The 21,343-nt window shown below is 44.2% G+C and overlaps 1 protein-coding gene across 2 annotated transcripts in view; it reads left to right on the forward strand.

Moving 5' to 3' along the window:
* Positions 1–21,343, forward strand: part of adkb (adenosine kinase b) — a 109,099-nt gene that overhangs the window by 40,107 nt on the left and 47,649 nt on the right. For both annotated transcript variants that reach the window (XM_069691821.1, XM_069691822.1), the window contains exons 5-6: positions 2,284–2,456; positions 5,425–5,533. In XM_069691821.1, coding sequence (XP_069547922.1) covers positions 2,284–2,456; positions 5,425–5,533 — 282 coding nt within the window. The remainder of the gene's footprint in view (positions 1–2,283; positions 2,457–5,424; positions 5,534–21,343) is intronic.

Genomic DNA, 21,343 nt, shown 5'->3' on the forward strand with positions numbered 1-21,343 from the left:
AGGTTAGGGAAGACGAGCTCGGATTTGCGCACGTGTGTGTGTGTACGTGTTTGTGTTTCAGCCAGGTGGGGAGTCGAAGGCATGGCTGAATGACTGAACCATGACTCAAGATGACACGTGGTAGGCCTCCCTCATGGAGCAACATACAGCTGACATATGTGACATTATTACTGTTCACCCCCACCGTCACCACTGCTTCAAATATTGATCAATTGATTTGTCTATTAACAAAAGTCAACTGTTGATAATTGATTAAAGGTTTTTGTCATTTATCATGAAAAGTAAATAAAAACAACAACTGCTAGTTGCTGGTTGCAGCTACGAGTAAACATGAAGATTCGTCACTTTTTTTTAGTCCTGTACATGGAAGGGGAAAGCTCTAACGTTTGTGAATAAGTATTCCAAGTTACGTCGCTTGATCAACAATAAGCACCTGTGTGTGTTTTTTTTTATTTTAACCATTGGCACGTACGCCTTTCTGTTTTCACCATGGACCTAAAACTTAAGCAGAGCCCGCACATCGGGTTTTGTCTCACATTTTTGGAGAACCAAAAGGAGTCGCGGGGAGACGGCGAGTTGGGGTGGTAGGGAGCACAATTACGTTTTGAGCACGATGTGAGCGGGCCGTTGTAATGTTGGAAAACTAAAGCGGCACGTTCAGGTCATTTTTTTTTTTTTTTTACGGAATGTTTTCCCTCGGACGTCACAGAACGTCACAGCAGAACTCGGTGTTGACGGTCTGACCCCGGGGGGGTGGCGGCAAATTCACAGTGTACGCCCGCAAATGTCAAAGAAAACCCACCTGGTTTTGCTTCTGACCTGACGTGCCTTCTTTTGGTCTTGGACAGTGATGTTCTGCCCTTTTTGGACCACCGATGTCACTCAAAGCACCTCACCCAGCTCATTAATTCACTGCCGGAGGACTTATGAAGCGTTTCACAGGTCTCTGTTGCCGATGCCCGAGTTTGACACAAAATTGTATGCGTGTTCTCTGCTCAAGTCCGCAGTGAAATTGCGAACGCGAACATACCAGTGGTTACAAAAATATGTGTACCTCGGGGTGCTAATGACGATCAAATGATGTAACGTGGAATACTTACTCGCGAAGGTTATTGATTCTCCCTGCAACGTGCGCATTGCTATTCTGCGCTATGATTGGGCACAACACGAACAGTCTCAAAGCAGTTTGATTGGCCCTTGTATCACAAAAACAAAAATTATGATGGGGAATTCATTATCAATAAACAGGCATTCATAAATTCTGAAAATATTCTTAATTTGCAGCCAGCTGTGGTTGTTTTTTATGTAAAAGATAAAAGTCACAAAACCCACCCTGATCAACTGTATCTATAAACTCGGTCACGCATGAGCTCTGCTCAAAGTAATGTATCATTTTACTGGATAGTTTTATTTTTCTATTTGATTTTCTTTTTCCATCTGAACTAGTTACCTTGAGACCGGAGGGGCGGGAGGAGGGTGGGGGTTGTGCAAAAATAATAGGAGAGAGCATCTCAGGATGGGTGATGAAAATGCATTTTTCTTCCCCTACCGAGATGCTATTTGGTCGTGTGAAATGATTAATTTCACACATATACAGGTCATCCCCAAAAGCAGCAACATCTCATTCACAAGGGGCCCCCGTCAGCAACAAAACAGGAGGCTGCAATAAAATGAGCAAACAGCAGCACGTACTGTACGTCAATAAATCTTTGGAGGTTAAACCTGAGCGCTGTAGAATTTGAGCAGACCCCCCCCCCCCACCATCAGGTAAAAGTCACTGAGTACATCAAGACTGTCGAGACCAAATAAATGGCCAACGAGCAGTTTGGGGAGTGTCCTGTGGTAACGGGTACACACTCTGTGTCACACACACACACACACACACACACACACACACACACACACACACACACACACACACACACACACACACACACACACACACACACACACACACACACACACACACACACACACACACAGTCTGTGTTTGCATAAGAAGGATGAAGCCTTGAATTATGGGGTTTGTGTAAATAAGGAGATGAGACTGTTTTTAGCACACAGGGAGGATGGAGGGCTTGGATGAGAATAGTGCCTCTGTGTGGAGTGGAATTGGTCTTGGGTTGTTTACGACAGCTCGCAGCCCTCATATATCACAAGCAGTATGTTTGCTGTGAAGCTACAGTTTGTATGCCATCTGCCTTAGCTGAACTTGACCCTTCAAACAGACTTATATTTTGTAAACTGAGCTCACTGTAACTGTTTTTATTTTCTATTTCCTAGTGGATGATCCAGAAACCCCATAAGGTGGCTACCTTCTTCGGGTGCATTGGCATAGACCAGTTTGGCGAGATCCTGAAGAAGAAGGCCGAAGAAGCCCACGTCGATGCCCATTACTACGAGCAAAACGAGGAGCCGACCGGTACCTGTGCAGCCTGCATCACTGGAGACAACAGGTTCGCAGCCTTTCAGTCACCCATGACCACGAAACGACCCCGTAGCAGAGATTTGAAAGAGTCATTTTGGTTCATTTTTACTTCTTCAGGCAGGCAGTTGACTTCTCGGGGCTGGAAGTCATAACAGGGAATCATAGCTCAGCTCACACATCAAAAGGAAAAAGAACAGCTTGAGCGTGTTTTTCCAGGCCCCCACTCAGTCTCTGCCGCCCCAGTGGGTTGTCATCCATCTATAGGCTGACAGTAGCAATGTGTTAAGGATGCCTGGGCTATCCCAGTTCTCACCTGTCAGCCTTCTCGCCTGTAAAAGGGGCTTTAGCGTCTCTGGCGACTCTCACACTAGCATCATCATCAGCACGTCCGAGACAGCAGAGGTCAGAGCCTGCGCCGATACGTACACACACACACACACACACACACACACACACACACACACACACACACACACACACACACACACACACACACACACACACACACACACACACACACACACACACACACACACACACACACACACACACACACACACGCGCGCATATCACTAACAGTAAAGGCTCCAGTTCATGATAGACCAGGTGTGGATCAATAAGCTCCTTCTCTAAACACTCCCCTCCTCTGCAGCCCTTTATCCGCTGCTACTGGAGTTGTCAGTCAGTCAACGGCTGGGCCCTGACTGCCCCGGGAGCCTGCCCCGCTGAATGGTCTTAGTGGGCTTGTTTGATGTGGGCTCTGACACCTGAAAAGGTCAGGTGCCGTGCTCAGGGAGACGAGCTCTGTAATATTTCTTACAGGTGTTTAACAGACAGCTCAGGAGGCCAGAGGAAAGGTCGCCAGCAGGGCCAGATTGGAAGGGGTGATGGCTTTGAAGGATCGGGAGCCAGTATGTCACAGCTTCCGAGCTTTGATTAGTGCAAGTCTTCAAAGAAAGAAGATCTACCTTCCTACTCAAATCGGACAATTTAAGTTCCAGTCTGTGAAGATACAGTACGTTGGATAATCGCATTTTAGCCATTGAGAATTACACGTGTAGGCAGAGGTTCAATCAGTCCCTCCAGGATCTCTGAGATTTTGCCTGATCTTTGTGGCCTAAAATTTGGAATTTTAAAACAACTTTTGTGACCGACAGTGTCTTATATTATTTTGTGATAAATACTTTATATTTAGGTTATAAATATATTTAGGTCATAGATACACATTTCATTTTAAATGTAGTTTTGTTTTTTGTTTTTTTGTTTACCGATAATTTTGATGTGTAACGACTTCCAAACAGTGGAAAGGTTGTTGCTACCCGGTGCACTTAGCTATAGAAGACAATCTTTGTTAATAACGGGTACCGAAGCACATTGCCTTGGTACCATCTACTATAAAAAATTTTTTAAAAAAAAATGCTCCGTCACATGGTACCAAATTTTGATACCTGGGCTTTATCCACACACTTTATCAAACGCAGATTTTTGTTACGTTTGCGCAGGTGTAAATCTCAGCAGCGTCAGCGAGCCACAGCATTTACGATACGAAGCTTCTACTTGGGTGGCCCGGCCCTTTCCCCTCCTCCCCCCCACTGTTTTCAAACTAATATCTGACCACACCGCTGTCCCAGTGACTGCAGGCTTCTCTAATCCAGCTAGCTGGTGTCTGGTAAAGGTATCGTACCTCCACCAGATGAACAATTTGAACGACACCCAGCCCTGTTCTACATCTTTTAAGATAACAATACTATAACGTTTAGCACTGCTAACAAGCTAAAAGCGCCAATCCTTCGTTTTATGTGTTAGATTATAAATGCTAGTGCCGGCCAAGCTAACAATACATTTTGCTCGATTGACTCATCTTTAGTGGATGATACATGACATCGCAACACAAGTTGTAGGGAAACAAGATCTTTAACACCGTAGTTAGTACAAGGAAGTGTTGTTATGGACCTTGATGCTTCATTTATATTCCACTTTGATATAAAAAAAAAAATATATATATATATGACTTGCTTGATTGAAAACTAGAATTTGGTAAAACTGGGAATCATTCTTCCAGACTGTCCAGATTTTCTGGAAGAAATGCAAAGATCACGCAAATATTGCAAGGTTGCAGATTCTCAGCGAGACTGATGAGTTTTTTTGCTCCGGAGTTGCTTACTGTGGCTTTTCAGTTCTACCTCTTGGACATATCACATCATTAGATCTCGTCGTCGTTTAACAGTGCACCACTCCTCTCACTCCACGTCTGTTGGACTTCCTCGGTAATGACACTCATTTTGCCTGTCATGCTCGTTCCAACCTTTGAGTCCATTACTGCTGCTCGGGTCAAACGCTGTCCCAATCCTGCTGTCAGATCGCAGCCTGCGTCATCACACTCTGATCAACTTAGCACACTGTTCCTCTTTCCCGTGACACTAACCCCGGTGAGCAGTTTTCTCTCACCACGTGAGAACAGACCTCTTCCTGCAGCAACACCCTCCTGTCATATGGTTGCCTAACAGTTTCCCCCTAAGTAGCTATGATGGTTGCACTCATTTTGATGGCCGCTCATAAAGAGACAGCGCATGAGGACTGGCTAATGAGCTATGTTAAGATAATGCCACCTGCTTCACTTTCCAGCTCCCCCCATCCACTACTCAACTCAAGTGTCCATTTAGTAATGCGTTTCTGTTGTTTCCATCCTTGTTAACAATGGACCACTTTTCCTATGATAATATGAATAATTTGGAGGTGGCTTATTGTTGGCCTTGAAAATCTCTCATCTTATTCTAATCTCCTCTTTTTTTTTTTTGTCTTTTGAGATAACCCATTTAATATATATATATATTCACCCCAGTTCAGACATTCTTAGAAACACATTATCATCCTTTTATATCAGGAAAAGAACAAAGGAAAGTCTGGGGCTCGAGTGTTTTTTAGGATGTTTTTTGAGACAAAATTAAGATGGATGATAAGCACAGGCAGAAGATTTATGGGGTCTGTCCCGGCAGGTCCCTTGTTGCTAACCTGGCAGCGGCAAACTGCTACAAAAAGGAAAAACACCTGGACTTGGACAGCAACTGGGAGCTGGTGAAGAAAGCCAAGGACTATTATATTGCGGTAAGTGAGACCCTCTACATTCAAAATGACTGTTCCCCAACTCCATTGCCAGAGGAGGACAAAATGTTAAGAGGCTTTATTCAGGAAATGCCTCAGCACGCCTTCTGCATTGTCAATATATCCATTCATCCATTGTCGAGTGAAATGAGCTACGTTACCTATTGAGACAATACAGCTCCGTTTTCCCTATTTTCCCCTCGTCTTTGTGCACGAAGCTGCAGCACAGTGTGAAATTGTTCTACATGTAATGCATTCATTCATTTCTTTAAACGTGAAGACAAGCCAACAGGTGCTGCGAAAGTGTGAAAATTGATTATGCAAGTTCATTCGCCCCCTCCCGCCCTCCCCCTCCCCCTCCTCCCCCCTCCCTCCACAGTCTTCCCCTTACAGACAAAACACACAGATTGAGGAGGACAGATGTGCGCTGAGACATTCACACACACTCGAGCTGCACCACTGAGGTAATGTCTTCACTCACAGCTTCTGGAGTGGGATGGCTTGCCATGCTCGTGTTTCACTGTTTGGGATTACGTTTAATTCCGGCAGATCAACATTTTCTCTCATCTCAAGTCAAGATGATAGCCCTGAAATCGCGCTGCATTCCACGTCTTTAAGCAGTTCATTATCGACATAAATCAGCATTACAGCCCAGCCGTCAACATACTCCTTGGCAATGTCGTCCCAAGTGAAATCCACAATGCTCCCCCTGTTGCCCACAAGCCCCTCTAGAACACGAGTGTACTGTAGTGCAATAATGACAGAGGCTTCATAATTAGCCGCCCAGTCGCAGAAACAAACACCCCCCCCCACCCCCACCCAAAAAAAGAAAAGAAAAACAAACAAAAAAACAAACCAAAAAAAAAGCCGTTAGTGCTGGTGCCAGAAAACAGATCACTCAGTCCATCCTCCAGAGTTTGTGTGGTCTCATTTTTAGCCTCTGCTTCACATTAGCAAACATGGCACATCCTCTGCAAATTGGCAGTTGGGTTTTGCCCACATCCGACAGTCTTGCGCGCGGGGAAAAGCTTCCGTGGGATTTGAGGGGGGATAGAAGGGCCACAAATGGGTGTTTGTCAGTGCTTGGAATCTAAAACGTGGTGTACGGCATCCCTCCTGGGCCTCTTTGTCAAAACAGGGGGATCATTCGCTTTATTAGAGTCCCATTCGCACTTGTAAAGTACTTAGCCAGATACACTGCCACAGCTATTCCCACTTAATACTGTGTGGCGTGTCTAGACCGGCGTTCACTAAGGCCTCCTCTCTCCATTAACCTTGTCGAGAGCACTCAGATGTATTTACCCAATTTACAGCCAGATTGTACATTTTCTCACTCTCGCTGTTCCAACCTTTGCTGTGTATTAATGTGCTTTGTTGATTTTCATTAAACCTCTGCCGGGTGGCGTACGCGACCTAATCTGTAAATTTGATTGCCGAAAAGTGCACGTGTGCACGTTAGCATGTTATTTGCTCGCACATGCGTCCGTGCGCGTCGGAGCGTGTGTGTGTGTGTGTGTGTGTGTGTGTGTGTGTGTGTGTGTGTGTGTGTGTGTGTGTGTGTGTGTGTGTGTGTGTTAAAGAGGTGATTGATGATTCCTGGCAGAGGCTCTCAAGGTGCCTGCTACTATGTGGTGTGATTGGATGAAAACAGAATTATTAGAGGGGCTCTTGCAGCCAGTCTGGCTCATCCAGCAGCAGCGGTGGTGGCGGCGGCGGCAGCAGCAGCAGCAGCAGGGCTGGTGGCAGACGCAGAGCAGGGAGGCAGCACTGCCATTTCTCACAAAGAGAGAATGTTGAACTCCTGCCAAATGTTTGGTGGCAGGCTGTTGCTAGGAAATCTGGGTCCTTAGGCAAATCATCGCACAAAGACCAATAACAAAGGCGTGAGGAGGAAGGAGGAATGGCTAAATGCATTTCAGGCGGAGGATATATCTCTCTTTTTTGGGGGGGGGGTTGTTGAATGCTGTCGCTACTGCAGTGGTGTTTACACTTATTTCTCTCCCCGGCGATTGTAAACATCAGAAATCGAGGGTTATGCATTGTGGGAAGGGGAGATGAGTGACTCTAATTGGTGGGGGTGATGTGTGCATGCTGGCCCAGTTAGCCCCCCCACCTCCCTCCCTCCCACCTCCCACCTCCCCTCTTCTTTCTTTTGCTCCTACTTTCCTTCAATCCCCATCCTCCTCCCCACCCCCCTCCCCCTCTTGGCCCTCTATGGACACCCCCCTCCTCCTCCTCCTCCCTCTCTCCTTTCCCTGTCTTCTTTGCCTCCCCCCCCCCCCCTTCTCTTTCTCTCTAGTCTCACATTCATTTGCTGTTAAACACACACAGCGTGCACGCACACATTCTGCAGCATACCACTGGCTTTTTTTTTTTTTTTCTTACCACTGAGTGCTTTGCCCTGTAATTTGATCTCCACTGCTTGATGCATCCTCCATGATGCCACTTTGAATTAACCTACGTCTCCACAGCTCTCCTTAGCCCCGGCTAATAAAATGGCCTCTCCTAACTTATGCCATTTACATTCAAGGAAGAAAAAGAGAAGCACTTGGTCGGTCTAACCGACCGGAGGAGCACGGTGAGAAGCTAACAGAAAGGGAGAAGAGGGGAGACGAACAAGACAATTGACTGTGAAAAGGCCTGTTAATGACTGGGCACAGATGGTCAGAAATAACCCAAGGATAGACGGAGGAGACACTCGCCTCTGCCAACTGGCCTGATACACAGAACTCACCCAATGAGACAGGAGCTGCAGAGCTGTTAGGTCACAAACCTGATCACAGCTGTGGACGCTGTTCCTTTGCAAGAGGTTAGCCACACCCGAGGAAAAAACGGCTAGCCCACCTTTTCTTTTTCTTTTTTTCTTTTTTCTTTTTTCTTTTTATCAAACAGCACAGCAAGTTGAACCAGAATGCCTCACACTGTTAACACTGGCACACTGCATAGCATTAATTGGCAGTTGTGTTTTTGCCCTCACTGCAGGGGAAAGCTGAGTTCAGCTTCAGTCACTGTAGCATAATATGCAAGAAAAAGGGAGGCAAAAGCAGGAAGAAGAAGAAGAAAAAAAAAAAAAAGAAAAAAAAGCGCAGTACTGGCACCACTAGCAGCACGTCAGCCTGCTTACACCCCAGAGTGCACACACACACACACACACACACACACACACACACACACGCACGCACGCACGCACGCACACACACACATTGTTACTCCGCCCCACCAGCACCCTTCAATTTACAGCCAAAAAAGCAAAGGGAAAGGTTTTTCCACACACACATCTTAACTGACACCTCATCAGCCAGCCGAAGGGCTGATTAGCACAGAGGTGACTGCGGCTGTGTCTCTGTCCAACTCGGAGGACCACGCTGTCCTCACGCTGACCTTGAGATTCCTCTCTTCCTACTCTCTGTCCTCATCTCTCCTCCCTCTCTCCCTCTTCGCCACTGTTCTTTATTTCCAGTGTTTCTCCCTCCTTCATCTGTTTTCATCTCTCTCTCCCTCCCTCCTTCCTCCCTCTTCCTTTTCTGTCTTTTTCCTCTCTTTCCTCTCCACTCTGTACTGCACCACTCTGCACTGCCCCTGTCCTTCCACATAGCCAGGGAGGGATCACGAGGCAAAATGCAGGCAGGCAGTGGAGAGAAAGAGGGAGGGAAGAGAAGTGAAGGGGGGAGAAAAAAAAAAAAAAAAAAAAAAAAAACTGGCAGGCTCCCCCTTTGTCTGCAGGCGATCAGTTACAGTCTTGGTTGCCGATGAAATTTAATCCCTACCGCATTTACATGCCAAGTTTGACTTCTGGCAAGCCTTATTAAATAGATTTGTAAATCATTTCATCTTGATTAGAATCTGTTCTCAAGGGATCAACATTTTTTTTTTTTTTTTTTTTTTGCCTTGCTTGTGTTTTGTTATGTGTACAGTCTGTGCCCACTGGTGTTAAAATTTGAAAGTCAACCCTCGGTGGTGTTATTTTTCAGGGCGAGTGAGTAGAAGCAGTGGATTTAGGGGACAAAGAGCGATGGGTGCCAAGTCCCGTCTGTCACCGGCCAAGCCACTGTGTCAGCATGTCTCTCATCTCTGGAGGTCATGTCAGTGGTCGGGCAACCGCTATGATGTGTCTTCTCTTTATTAGGCTGACACCACAGTGTCTTTAGCATGGAACAATGTCATTTCAAATTGCGCCTAATCAGATGGCATTTTGTAATTGCCAGCAAACATCTTATGAATATGAATTCATAATTGTTCAATTACAAGTCGACTGTATCATATTTATTGGCTTATTTATTTTTTTTCTCCCGCTGGCCTGGGCCAATTATAGGATTTCAATCTTGAGGCAATCAAGTGATAAGGGTGAGGCGTTTAGTGTTTGCTGTCACTATATAATTCTCTCCAATGTTAAACATGCATCTGGGAGGGCTGTATTTGTCAGAAGGCTGTGCGTGGAGGTGCACCTGCCTAATTGAGTGGTAATGAGCTGTCAGCAGTGCAGGCTCAGTGATTGGCTCTTGGTGGGGCGTCCTGTGCCAGTGGGACGTATGGACTGGCCCGGCCCTGCTGGAGGATCAGCCAGCACCACAGCACCGCAGGCCTGAGTGGGCGGAGTGTGGTAAATTAGGGTGGAGAGGCCAAAGACGCTGGCTGCGGAGACGTGCTGTGGCTTTCTCTCAACTGTGGGATTTATTTAGGTTGTTTACCATTATCCGTCTTGCTTATTTGGTTTTACGATTTCGTGTCAGAGTTGGAAGACGATTTAAAAAAGGTTGTGCTTAAGTAAAGTTGCAAGACTGCATTGAATATTCCATTAAACGTGAAAGTCCTGCTTGTATTTTCTACCGATGGCCACCATGTTTAAAATTATTTATGTGGTCATTGCAGCTTTTAAATAATAATTCTGATTCACAAAATTAATGTTTATTAAAAAAAAAAAAAAAAAAACGGAGACAGTCCTGAGTTGAAACCACATGCTGTTTAATATATAGCAAGTTATATTTACTGTCCAAAATTCAGAGTGTGAAATTTATGCACTGCACAGTTCCCTCAAAAATTCTAATCGGGGAATAAAAAAAAATAAAAAAAATGTATCGCCCGTCACACTATTTGTGAACTCTCCCAACAATGCAATGCATGGTTTTATAGATACAAAAATGTAAAGATGTATGACCCAATGCCTTTCATTGATAATGCCTAAGTGATGATGTCCAAAATCTCAAATGGACCAAGCCAATTCAAACTCATTCCACAAGTTAAAATCAATGACTGAGGAGTCAGAATCCAGCTATGTCAAGCTAATGTTAGCATAATGCTACGTCAAATATGATGTAACATACCCCCACGTGGATAAGCACAGACAAATTACATTTTTCAATGATCATCAACTCATTTTATGTAATAAGTATATCTGTAATTAAATTGAAGTAAATGAGTTTTTAAACTTCGGCTTCAAGTGCCGTTGTTCTTACATACCACCAAAGTTTGGAAATCACTGTATTATCATAAAAAAATAGTACATTATACTTGTATAGACTTTTCATTTGAATAAAAAGTAAAATACAAGTACCTCGAAATTATACTCCATAGTACTTGATTACTTTCTCCTGACTGTTAATTCTTTCCATTTATTTGTTCAACTTCAATGTAAACAGTGTTGCCCTAAAAAAATAAATGTGTCTAGAATTGTTCTGAAGAAAGTTTACCAGATGTCAGAGTTCACCTCATTTTGTTATCACGGAGAAGAAGTTCTCATCGTACTGAATGGCATCTATTTTGGTTCAGCGTTGTGTATTTTGTGATTTATTTGTATTTACTTATTGTCAGAGTTGTGTGCGGAAATACTTCAAAGTTGGCAGAGCTGAGTCAGATTTATTTTTGGGAGTCTGTGTCTCCAATTAATAATTTGAATAACAGGAAAATCTCCATTAATCCACTGTTTCTTGAGAAATTGACTCCGGTGGGCTCCCAGGCTGTAGTGCATATTACTCCACCAGCATGCAGGGACTTTCTCCTTCCCCCACCTAGGTTTACTTTGTAGAAACAGTTTTTCTTCTCCAGCAGGGAAAAGCACAGTGTCCTCTCACCTCAGATTACCATGTGCATCTGCTCCACCAGCAACAAGTCTGTTTTCCTCCGGATGAAATAGTTCGGGCTTAATGATATTTCTGCTTGCCATCACCTCGTTGTCCCCCCCCCACCCCCCACCCACCCCCCACCACGGCTCCCTCCGCATCAAAGCACCTGGCATGTTGTGTGCCGTTTTATTCATGAGACGGAGTTGTAAAACGTAGAATAATGTTTCAGTGCTACGCTGGGATGGTGTGGCCATTTCCACAGCTTAATTGAATAGACTGAGTAATTATTTGTCAAGTAATGCTGAGCAGAAAATAAATAGCCACTTTGCGGCTGTGAATTGTGCCTGATGGCCATGTGTTGATACTCTCACCAGGGAGAGTAAAAACCTGCTCTACTGGCTAAGTATCTGATTAAGATTCACATGATGGAACCGCAGACGCTTTAGGATAGCGTGTCTCCTGGGCGAAGATAGTGAGTAGAGTTAAGTGTCAGACGGTGTTACATTATCACGCTGGGGCATAAAGCCCTGACTGAATAAATATTGCTGGAATATTCTCCTCACCGCAAGCCATCCGCAGGTCAGCATGACGGTTTCTGAGACAAAGAATCGCCACAGATGTGCGTCTCCGTGCGGCAGATGCTGGACACTGTTCTTTGAGAATTGTTTCCTTCTGCAAGGTTTCATTTTTCCCTTTTATGTTGCTGTAATTTGTTTATGGTCTGTAATAAGCCGGCGCATAGCCTCCTTCTGCCAGTTTGGCCCGGATCCATTGTAAACTGCCAGTAAATTTTTTTCCTCGCTTTTTTTTTTTTTTTTTTAAAGCAGACTAATCATTTGTGTGGATAATATAATATTTTGTAATGATTTTATAATTAATTATTTTAAAGGTTCAGTGTGTAGGATTTAGGGGGATTTATCGGCAGAACTAGAATTTAATATTCATAATTGTTTTTATTACGGTATAATCAAAAATCGTGTTTTTATTACCTTAAAATGAGCCCTCCGTATCTTCATCGAGAGTGGGTCCACTTCCACTCTGCGGACCATCTTGCGTGGCCATGTTTTTACTGGGAATAGGTCATGATTTTTTTGAATATTTGAATGGTCATTAAAATAAAAAACAAAATAAAATAGTATACGCGACTATAGTCCTTCCTTATTTCCCATTTTGACCCACCCCTGGTTGTAGTGCATTCCTCCCATCACAAGGTGGCGGTAATGCGCCTAAAAGCTGTCCGCCAACCGCCGTTAAAAACACAAGAAGAAGAAGAACAACACATTGCTCATGGACTCTGGAGCTTTGCCAGGTTAAACGCATATGTGTGCGAATAGTTCAGATCGAGTATTATTATTATTAGATATTACCGCGCCCGCCAAGAAATAGTCCGCCACGTAACCTCCACATACTTGTTGTTTTAACACGTCTGTTTTCACAAGGATTAACCAAACAACATATCGTGTATTAATTAATGAACTTTAGACATGCTGCGAGTTTAATTTTCTTTACTTTGGGACAGAGCCAGCCAGGCAGGATGTTTTCCCCTGATTCCAGTTGTTACGCTAAGCTAAGATGAGCTGCAGTTTTATATATTCAACGGCCAGATGTAAGAGCGGTATCAAGCTTCGACGTTAACGGCAAAATAAATAAGCACGTTTGCAAAAATCGTCAAATGATTTTTAATAGCATTTTGATATTTTCTTCAAAAACTAGTGCTTCAACTGTAAATTACTTTTATTTGATTTTGGTTTATCTAAATTCATTTCATATTAGTTTTGTCGTTTTTTTTTAGAAGTAATAGTCTCCGGACTCCGAGGCCGTGTCCTGTTCTTCATTTTGTCTGACCAACGCTCCAGACGAATTCAGATAACAGTGATTTAAAATTGAGGAAAATTAGCAAATCCTCGCATTTGAAAAACTGGTATAAACAAATGCGAGTTTTTTTTCCCCTTGATAAATAAATGATTTAATTTAGTTAATTTATTCCAGTTTTGATTTGTAAATAAATCAATTAAAAGGTTAAGCAGAAAAAGTACAAACAGCTTTTTTTTTTTTTTTTCCAGTGGGCTTCAGTTAGCATGCCTGGGGTTAACACATGCAGTGGGAAAGTGTTTATTTTTCAGACATGGTCCCACTCAGACATTTCTACTACCCTGACCTTATCTATTGTTTCTCAAGTGTATATTGTAAGCAGCTTTGGAGGCTTTATAGAGACTTAGCCGGCAGGGCTGCCGTTGCTCTGGTGGAACATTTGGACCTCTGGCAAGTGTCAGATTTTTAGCAGCACATAAAATCTCTTAACCCAGTTCTTTTTTTTTTCCCTTTCCCATCCCTCTTTTTCTCTTTCTCTCTTCCCCTCTCTCCCTGCAATGCTAACAAGCTGGCTGTGATTTATTTTTCATGTGTGGCATTGGTAGCCTCCGCCATTTTTTTTTTTTTTTTTTGGTTTCTCCGGCATCTCAATTCTTGTGCCAGCGGTTAGCCTGGTGCCCAGGCCCTGAGGGGGCAGAGTGGAAAAGCAGCCAGAGCAGCTGCACATCGCCCTAACTGGGCAAAGTCCTCCAGTCGCTCTGTCATGGGGAGGCCAGAGACGCTTTGATTAGCATGTCCGTCTTTATTGGCCAGCTTGAATGTCATGCACCGTGAGCCCAGTTGTCTAATGCCTTGGCCGGCCAATGGGGCCGCTCCCTGCAATTACTGATAGGGCTGCTCGCTCCAGTGTTGGGGGGGGGGGCCAACGAGAGCGCCAAAGTGCCAAATGATCGTCCCCAGTAAATAAAAAGCAGACATCTTCCTTTTTGATGTTCTATATGTGCGTGCTTTATTTTCAGATGCTGTGGCGCAATCACATTTGAAAGCATTTTGCGCTCCCAACATAACAAGCGGAGACCAATCAAAACAATAACTGTGGTTCCTTTTGACAAAGCCTTTGGCTCACAGTTGTCAGAAGATGTAAGCTGACTCATCCACACAAGAAGGGCATGTATCCCTGGGAGCGAGGGGCAAAAAGCTATGATGAATCTTCCCCTCTGTGCTCTCCTCTCCACTGAGCCTGCATGGATTAATTACATGACTAGTAGCTAGTTTAGTCCCATTATTTATTTTTTCTAATGAATAATTTTACTCTCCCTCTCTGCCTAGATTTTATTCTGCTCAGGACTTCTCAGCTTCACCCTGTGGAAATAAGAATGCATTGATTATTTTCCATCTAGCAAATATCCCACCAACTGAGGAATAACATGCCTTCCCTCTAATTGGTTTGTTTATCTTGAGCAACAGACTCTGGGTTTGTTTGGACTCTGGCTGGCATCCACACACTGCACCGCTCCTCAGCATGATTACTCACCTTGGGAGGAGGCTGCTGGAGCAAGGTTGATGTTCTCCACATAGACATCAGGCTGTCATTCTCCCCGCTTATGTGACATCATTTGCCAAGACAGATTTGTTACAGGAAAAATAAATTCAGGCCTAAAAAGGGATTGATTTAAGGACAGGCTGCGAGTGGAAAAAGGCGACAGGAGGGATGGGGGGCTCCCAGACACATTTCACCACTCAGAGGGCTCGGGCCGGATCCAAACAAGCTGCCAACAGAAGATGGATTCTGGCTTCATGTATAATTGATAAACTGTATGTTCTAGGTGTCAGCTTTAAAGAGGGAGCTAGGACTATATCAGGAAGCTATTTTTCCTCTCTGAGGCGAGCATCATTTTTATTTTGTCCTCCCCCGTTCTCTGGCTTATCTTCTCAGTTCAGAAAGCCCCGTTGAAAATTATCGTTTTCTTTGAAGACGACATTCAGGAAGTGCAGCATTAAAAGCACATCCTGTTCCTGTGCCTATTAGGAGTGCTTGTGCAGGGCAGATAGCCATCTGCAAAGTTGACTGTGCATCCCGAGTTATCAGGATTAGCCATCTCACTCTCGACACCTTGTACATTAATATTAGCAATGGGAGAGTCTATCCTGCTGAAAGCAGCATAAAAGGATTAATGCAACGCTTATCCTTTTGGAAATAATGCCCTTTATTGAGCGGATCTGACACCGTAAAGGCTAACGATGACGTCGAATGGCACCGGAATAAGTAATGGTGCGTCATCCCGTGTCATGCGGCCAGAATCGTCGCTATTTGCATTCCAACGGCTCAAACCGTATCGATTTGCGCTGAAGGCGTTGGGTTGTTTTTCCTCCGCAGCAGTAAGCGAGTGTTACTCAATCATCACCGTCCTGTAGCTAATGACAGCCCCTCTCCCTGTTGGCCCCGATGACATGCCTCGTTCGCCGCCGTACTGTACGCCGCGATTCCACCTCTGAGCACTTTGAGCTGCGGCAAATTACTGTACATGAAACACAATATGCCAGCGTGTCACCCTTCCTGTCTGTCACACAGAGACTGTGGGATTAATGCGGCTTTGCCCACTCACTTTAATAGTGATACGTTTCTGTCCTGCCAGTCAGCTTTGTGAATGTTAGTGGTACAATTTGTACCACAAAGGCTATGACTATTTCCATGAACCAGAGGAGGGTGTACCCTTTGTACCCTATCATCATTTCCCTTAGGCACAATGTAATAGCTACGAGAAGCAGTTTTCTACTGTGCAAAAAAAATAAATTACAAAAAAAAATAAAAAAAAATAGCATAACTCATATTATTTTTCACATTTTCTCCTCCTCGTACACTTGACTCTAAATGATGCTGGACGTAAACGGGAACTGTGCCTGCGTGGGGTAATCGGATCCAGCCACACAGTGCAAATTTAAATCAAGCCATAGTGATTGTAATTCAGTGAGAGAGTCTCCTTGAACCCCTAACATGATTTGATTATAAAGAGGTTAAACAACTGTAATAATAAATCTGCCAAATTTTTAATACGATGTGCCATTTTGTCCCGGGCGTTATAACAGAGGGCCAGACAAGTGGCCATCAGGGCCACCTGAGAACATTCGCTCTGTTCTTTCTGCTAAATTGCTGCCTCCCCCAGGTGTTTTCTTTTTTTTTTTTTAGCTGACAAGATAGTAACCTTATCAATCAATGCTGCTTTCCTCTCTCTCCCAAGGACTCGGGTTGATGTGTTCTAAGTGTTCTCTCCTTTAGCGTCTTTAATGGGAATATTGCATGCTCATTTCAGCAATGCCTTCCCTGTTTCTTAATGAGCTGATAAAGCCCCAATTATCGAGGCGAATCCTGATTTCTGATTTGCATTACTGGCTCTTGTCTCACCACACACAGCGGAAATGTACATGATTGAGGTGTTGCGACGCTGGCCTGCCTTTCCAGAGGCGTACACGGCTGTGTGCGTTGATGTGCATGTGTAGGGACACAGGAGATGGACAGATTAGATTAGATACAGTAGATGCTGCACGGCCCCGGCCGTTTGTGCGTAGAATGTGATTTAGTTGTGAGGTTTGGGCCCACTCTTGGGCTCTGTGATGGGTGAGTGGACAGACTGACAGTGACAGTGGGGTGGTAATGGCTCCGAATGAGGAGGAATGGCCCCTGTAAGGCCTCCTCCTTCCCAGTGGCAAAGCACAGCCGCCCTGTCCAAACACACTGCAAAACGAATTCTTCTCTACACCTGTGTTATTTTTTTATTTTTTTCCACAGAGCTAGAAGTCACAGCTATTTATAGCTTCCCCAATCTGAGGAGAAACGGTGAAAGAAATGGAAAACGCTACCCTCAAAGAAATCCAGCTTTTATCAGCAGCTGTAGTGATGCCACAGCCCATCAGATGCTGAGACATCAGTGGAAATAAAAAGAAAAGATGAGGGCAGGTTTTTTTTTTTTTTTTTTTTTTGAAGAGGATCCAGACCTAAAAGCCAAAAGGTAAACGAAAGGCCGGTCAAAGTCAACCTCTGGACGTGCCATCAAAGGTGTGGACAGATCAAAATAAATGCAATTGCATATGAAATCCCAGGTTTGTTTTCATACATCCACATATTTGCTTGTCTTGCCCTCGGTGCCCCTTTTCATCTGCGAGACTGAAACATCATGTCGAGAACTTTGGCTGGGGAGCTCTGCAGTTCATGAAAAATGCATCCGCTCGACTCTTTTTCTTACTCTTCGCCTCTGATACTCTTGTCATATCATATCCATGTCATGTCAGTGTGTGTATTAATTATGGAGCAGGCGCAGTTGACAATATTGATGCATTTCAACTCGACGTTATAAGCATATCGGTCCGTCGTCGTTGGGAAATATAAACAAGACTTAATTAAGGATGAGAAGACGCTTTAATGCTGAGCCTTGTGAGTAAATAAGTCTCAGCGTGTGTTTACACAAAGCATTTTTCTCTTTCTGTCTGCGTCTCCCTTGGGCTCCATTCTGTTCTCCGAGTCTCACTCTATTCAACCGTTGTGGTCACTTTTTCTGGTTCAGCTGATGCGTTCGACCCGGTCATCCCGCCTGGGTTTTTGCCTCTCCTTTTAGTTCGCCGGCTCGCAATCTTTCAACATATTGCAGGCGAACGGCACCCAGTAGCACCTTTTGAGAGGCGTCCCAAATTGCAAAGGTAATTTATTTCTTTGCGAGCAGAATTATACACGAGTAAGAGGTCATATTGTAATCCGAAATTGCTCAGCAGTTGCACACATCCTGTTCGGGGTTTTGTGTTTCTGTTTATGAGTCCTCCGTGTGCAGTAATCTTATGGAACTGTGATAGCACTTGAACACACTCCCCAAGCCAAATGAATATGAGGGAACACGGCTCTGGATGGTTCCTCTTGAAATACAGCTGTTTCCCTCCGGTCCTCCTCTTTTTCCTTCTGTAACAAATGCTCTCTCAGGATTAAAACCACTACAGACACTTCAGAGATATTAATCTTCTTCCAGGACCCCAATAGAAAAGCTGCATTTAAAAGGAAAAAGACTTACAGGCCTGTTGCATTTAAAGCCAAGTCACTCGTATGTGTGCTTCCATGAACGTATGGATTAACAACATCACGCAATGAGAACATACTTTAACTCCGTGGTTGCCAACGCCTGAGTCAGCATTGATCCCGTGTGTTTTCTGATGCTGGAACGCTTGTTTTACAGCATGGTGATTGCTGCGGTTTGGCAGCAATAATTGGAAGTTCAAAGCGTCGATCCGTGAGTGTAGCCTGGGGATAGGTTTCTGGAGAAGCTGACACTTCAGACGTATTATGAAGCCATCACGTCTAATTTGCACAGGCCTCTTTTGTAATTTACCCCCAATTCAGAGGAACAGTCTCCTGCTCTGCAGCACAATGCACACTCAGCTCGCATTGTTCACGCTCATTGGAAGAGACACTGAGTGAATGAGTCTTGGAGCTCAAATAATGTGCAGCACTGCTCCTGTCATATTTGTTGCTGTGTAATGGTTCCTGATTTGTAGCTTCCTGCAGCGCCTTTTCGCTTTGGTGCAGAGCAGACAGAGCTGCACCGTAAACAGCAACTGTTTTCTGTGCATCCAGTCCAAGCAACTTGTTTACAACTCGCTGTCGAAGCAACCGCTTGACAGATAAAGGACCTCGAACCGTAGTATAGTCTTTGAGAGGGGGAGGAAACCTCTTCAGAGGAAGGACCGGGGTTTTCCACATGCCGCCCAGACATTCTCACACATATTGAGTTTGTCTGTGCGCATCTTTGAAGATGCAAATGTGTCAACCACATGTATCCAACCACCCAGCGAGAAGCTGAGATGCTCAACTGCCTTTCTCACGGCTCTTAAATGGCTGCCAGTGATCTTCAGCAGCTCTGCGTGTCTGTGAAGCCCGCAGTTCTTTTTTTTTCAACCGACAGATTAGTTTTTGTGGGATATTGAATAATTTGTGCACTGAGCAAAAACGTCTCGTTTAACCACATTAGGAGACGGAAAAGAGTTTTTGGCTGTAAAATTTTATGAGCGCTAATGTAGCAAACTGTTACAGTAGTACAGTATATGTGTTAATAATGACACAGGAGCCGTTAATTGGCCAGTAATGTAAACCAGAGGTCGGAAGAGCCAGTAAATTGATTTATGAGTTAAAGTTTCCCGGTCTATTTTTCATGACCATACAAATAGAATATCACGTATTCCTCTCCTTAATCAAAAGAATACTTACACCTCGAACTTGCCAGCCAGCTTCGAGGTGTGGTGTGAGGGGAAGAAAAAAAAAAAACACATCATAGCGTGTCATATCCTGACAGAGGAGACATTCGTAAATTATTAATGTTTTCCCTTGCACTGTCACCTATCATTGCACTACCCTTCTACTCCCGCATTTTGAAATGCAAGAGTAGTAGTCCTGCAGTGTGGCAAGTCATGTTTCAGTCTCTCATTTCAATATCTGAAGTGAAAGGTCGGGATGATATATTCTGTCCTGTCGCTGTGCCAGTGACTTACATGCTACCAGTTCAAGATGGTACACTTTTACGAGGCCCACCCAGCCTGTCGAGCAAACTGATAATGAATCAATCTCTGTGAAACATTTATGGTCGCCCTGCCCAGACCCTACCCTTTCCTTGCGTGAGGCCAATTAGAGCATCCTCAGTGGCCCCTGCTGTCTGTGTCAGGGAAGCCCGTTGCATTGTCATATCAATATTCCTCTGTTGATCTCCAGCTGAGGCGAGTCCGGCTGCTCTTTCCACACATGCTAATTTGCATTTGCCGCCATGTGTGGGAGATGGCACGCTGGCTGCCTCTCCTCCTTGTTCCCAAACCTACTGTTGCCTCCCTCCCTCTGTCTTCTTCTACTCTTTTTTTTTTTTTTTTTTATAGAGGGAAAGGTTTCTTGATTCCTGGCATGCCAGAGTAGGGTCCTCTGAGGATTACATTGGCTAAGCCCTTATCACTCCAGGAAATTCACTGCCTGCTTAAAAAAGTGGTAGGAGTAGAAAATCAAGGGGAAGTGTTATTCTTTTTAAGTTTCTCCCTATTCCCATGGAAAGTTATTACGGGTTTGAAGAAAAGTCCTTTTTTTGGCACTCAAGTTTTCTCGTAACTGCATTTCATATTTCACCCCTTTTTTTTTTTTTTTTTTTTTTTTTTCCAGGCGGCTGGTGGAATTTTAGAAGTGGAAAATGTGAAGGCAGGTGCTTGAGAGAGAGGGAAAGAGGGGAGGTTTAGGGAGGGCTGTGCTCACTGGGAAGCGATGTTAAACATCCAGGGGAAATGTTTGTTATTCTAATGGGATACCACCATGGTAACAGCTTTTAGAGACTCCCAAGGCTTTGTGCGGAAGTATATGCTCGCATTCATCAATCTCGCCTAATTTCTTTGGGGATTAGCAAATATAATCAGCCCTTTCTCCAAGTCGTCACCTGTTTATCGACATGAATGTTATGGTGAAATTTAGCAGAACACAGCCCTGCTGGATGTGGAGAAAGCGATACACGGGCCATTAATATAATTCACAAATTGAAGCGAGTCACTGAATGGATTCAGCAGTCATTAGTATTCTTTTTGTGCTGAATGACATCTCAGACAAAAAGGCTTACATTTTACACATACCTACTTGCTTTTTCTTTTCAAAAGACCAAAGCACTTTTGCCCACATTACAGGTTCACTTTAAACATGTTTCTGACAGATGTAATGAATTAGGTTATTTTCAGACTTAATACCTCTACAGGGGTTTAAAAGCAACGGAGTGAACTCATTTACAAGGCTTGATGAAAAAAAAAAAGAAAAAGGAAACCCTGTTTGATGACGAGCCTCCGTGTTTAAAAGGCTCCAATAACTCGTAAGCCCCTCTCAGTTCTATACCTTTTTTCTCTCCCTCTGCAGATTTCCTTAAGTGGCTTATGTGAATTGCAATTGCCA

The sequence above is a fragment of the Brachyistius frenatus genome, unplaced genomic scaffold, assembly GCF_029030835.1.
Source record: "Brachyistius frenatus isolate BFR_SWC_R1_liver_20210118 unplaced genomic scaffold, ASM2903083v1 Contig_11, whole genome shotgun sequence".
NCBI lineage: Eukaryota > Metazoa > Chordata > Actinopteri > Embiotocidae > Brachyistius > Brachyistius frenatus.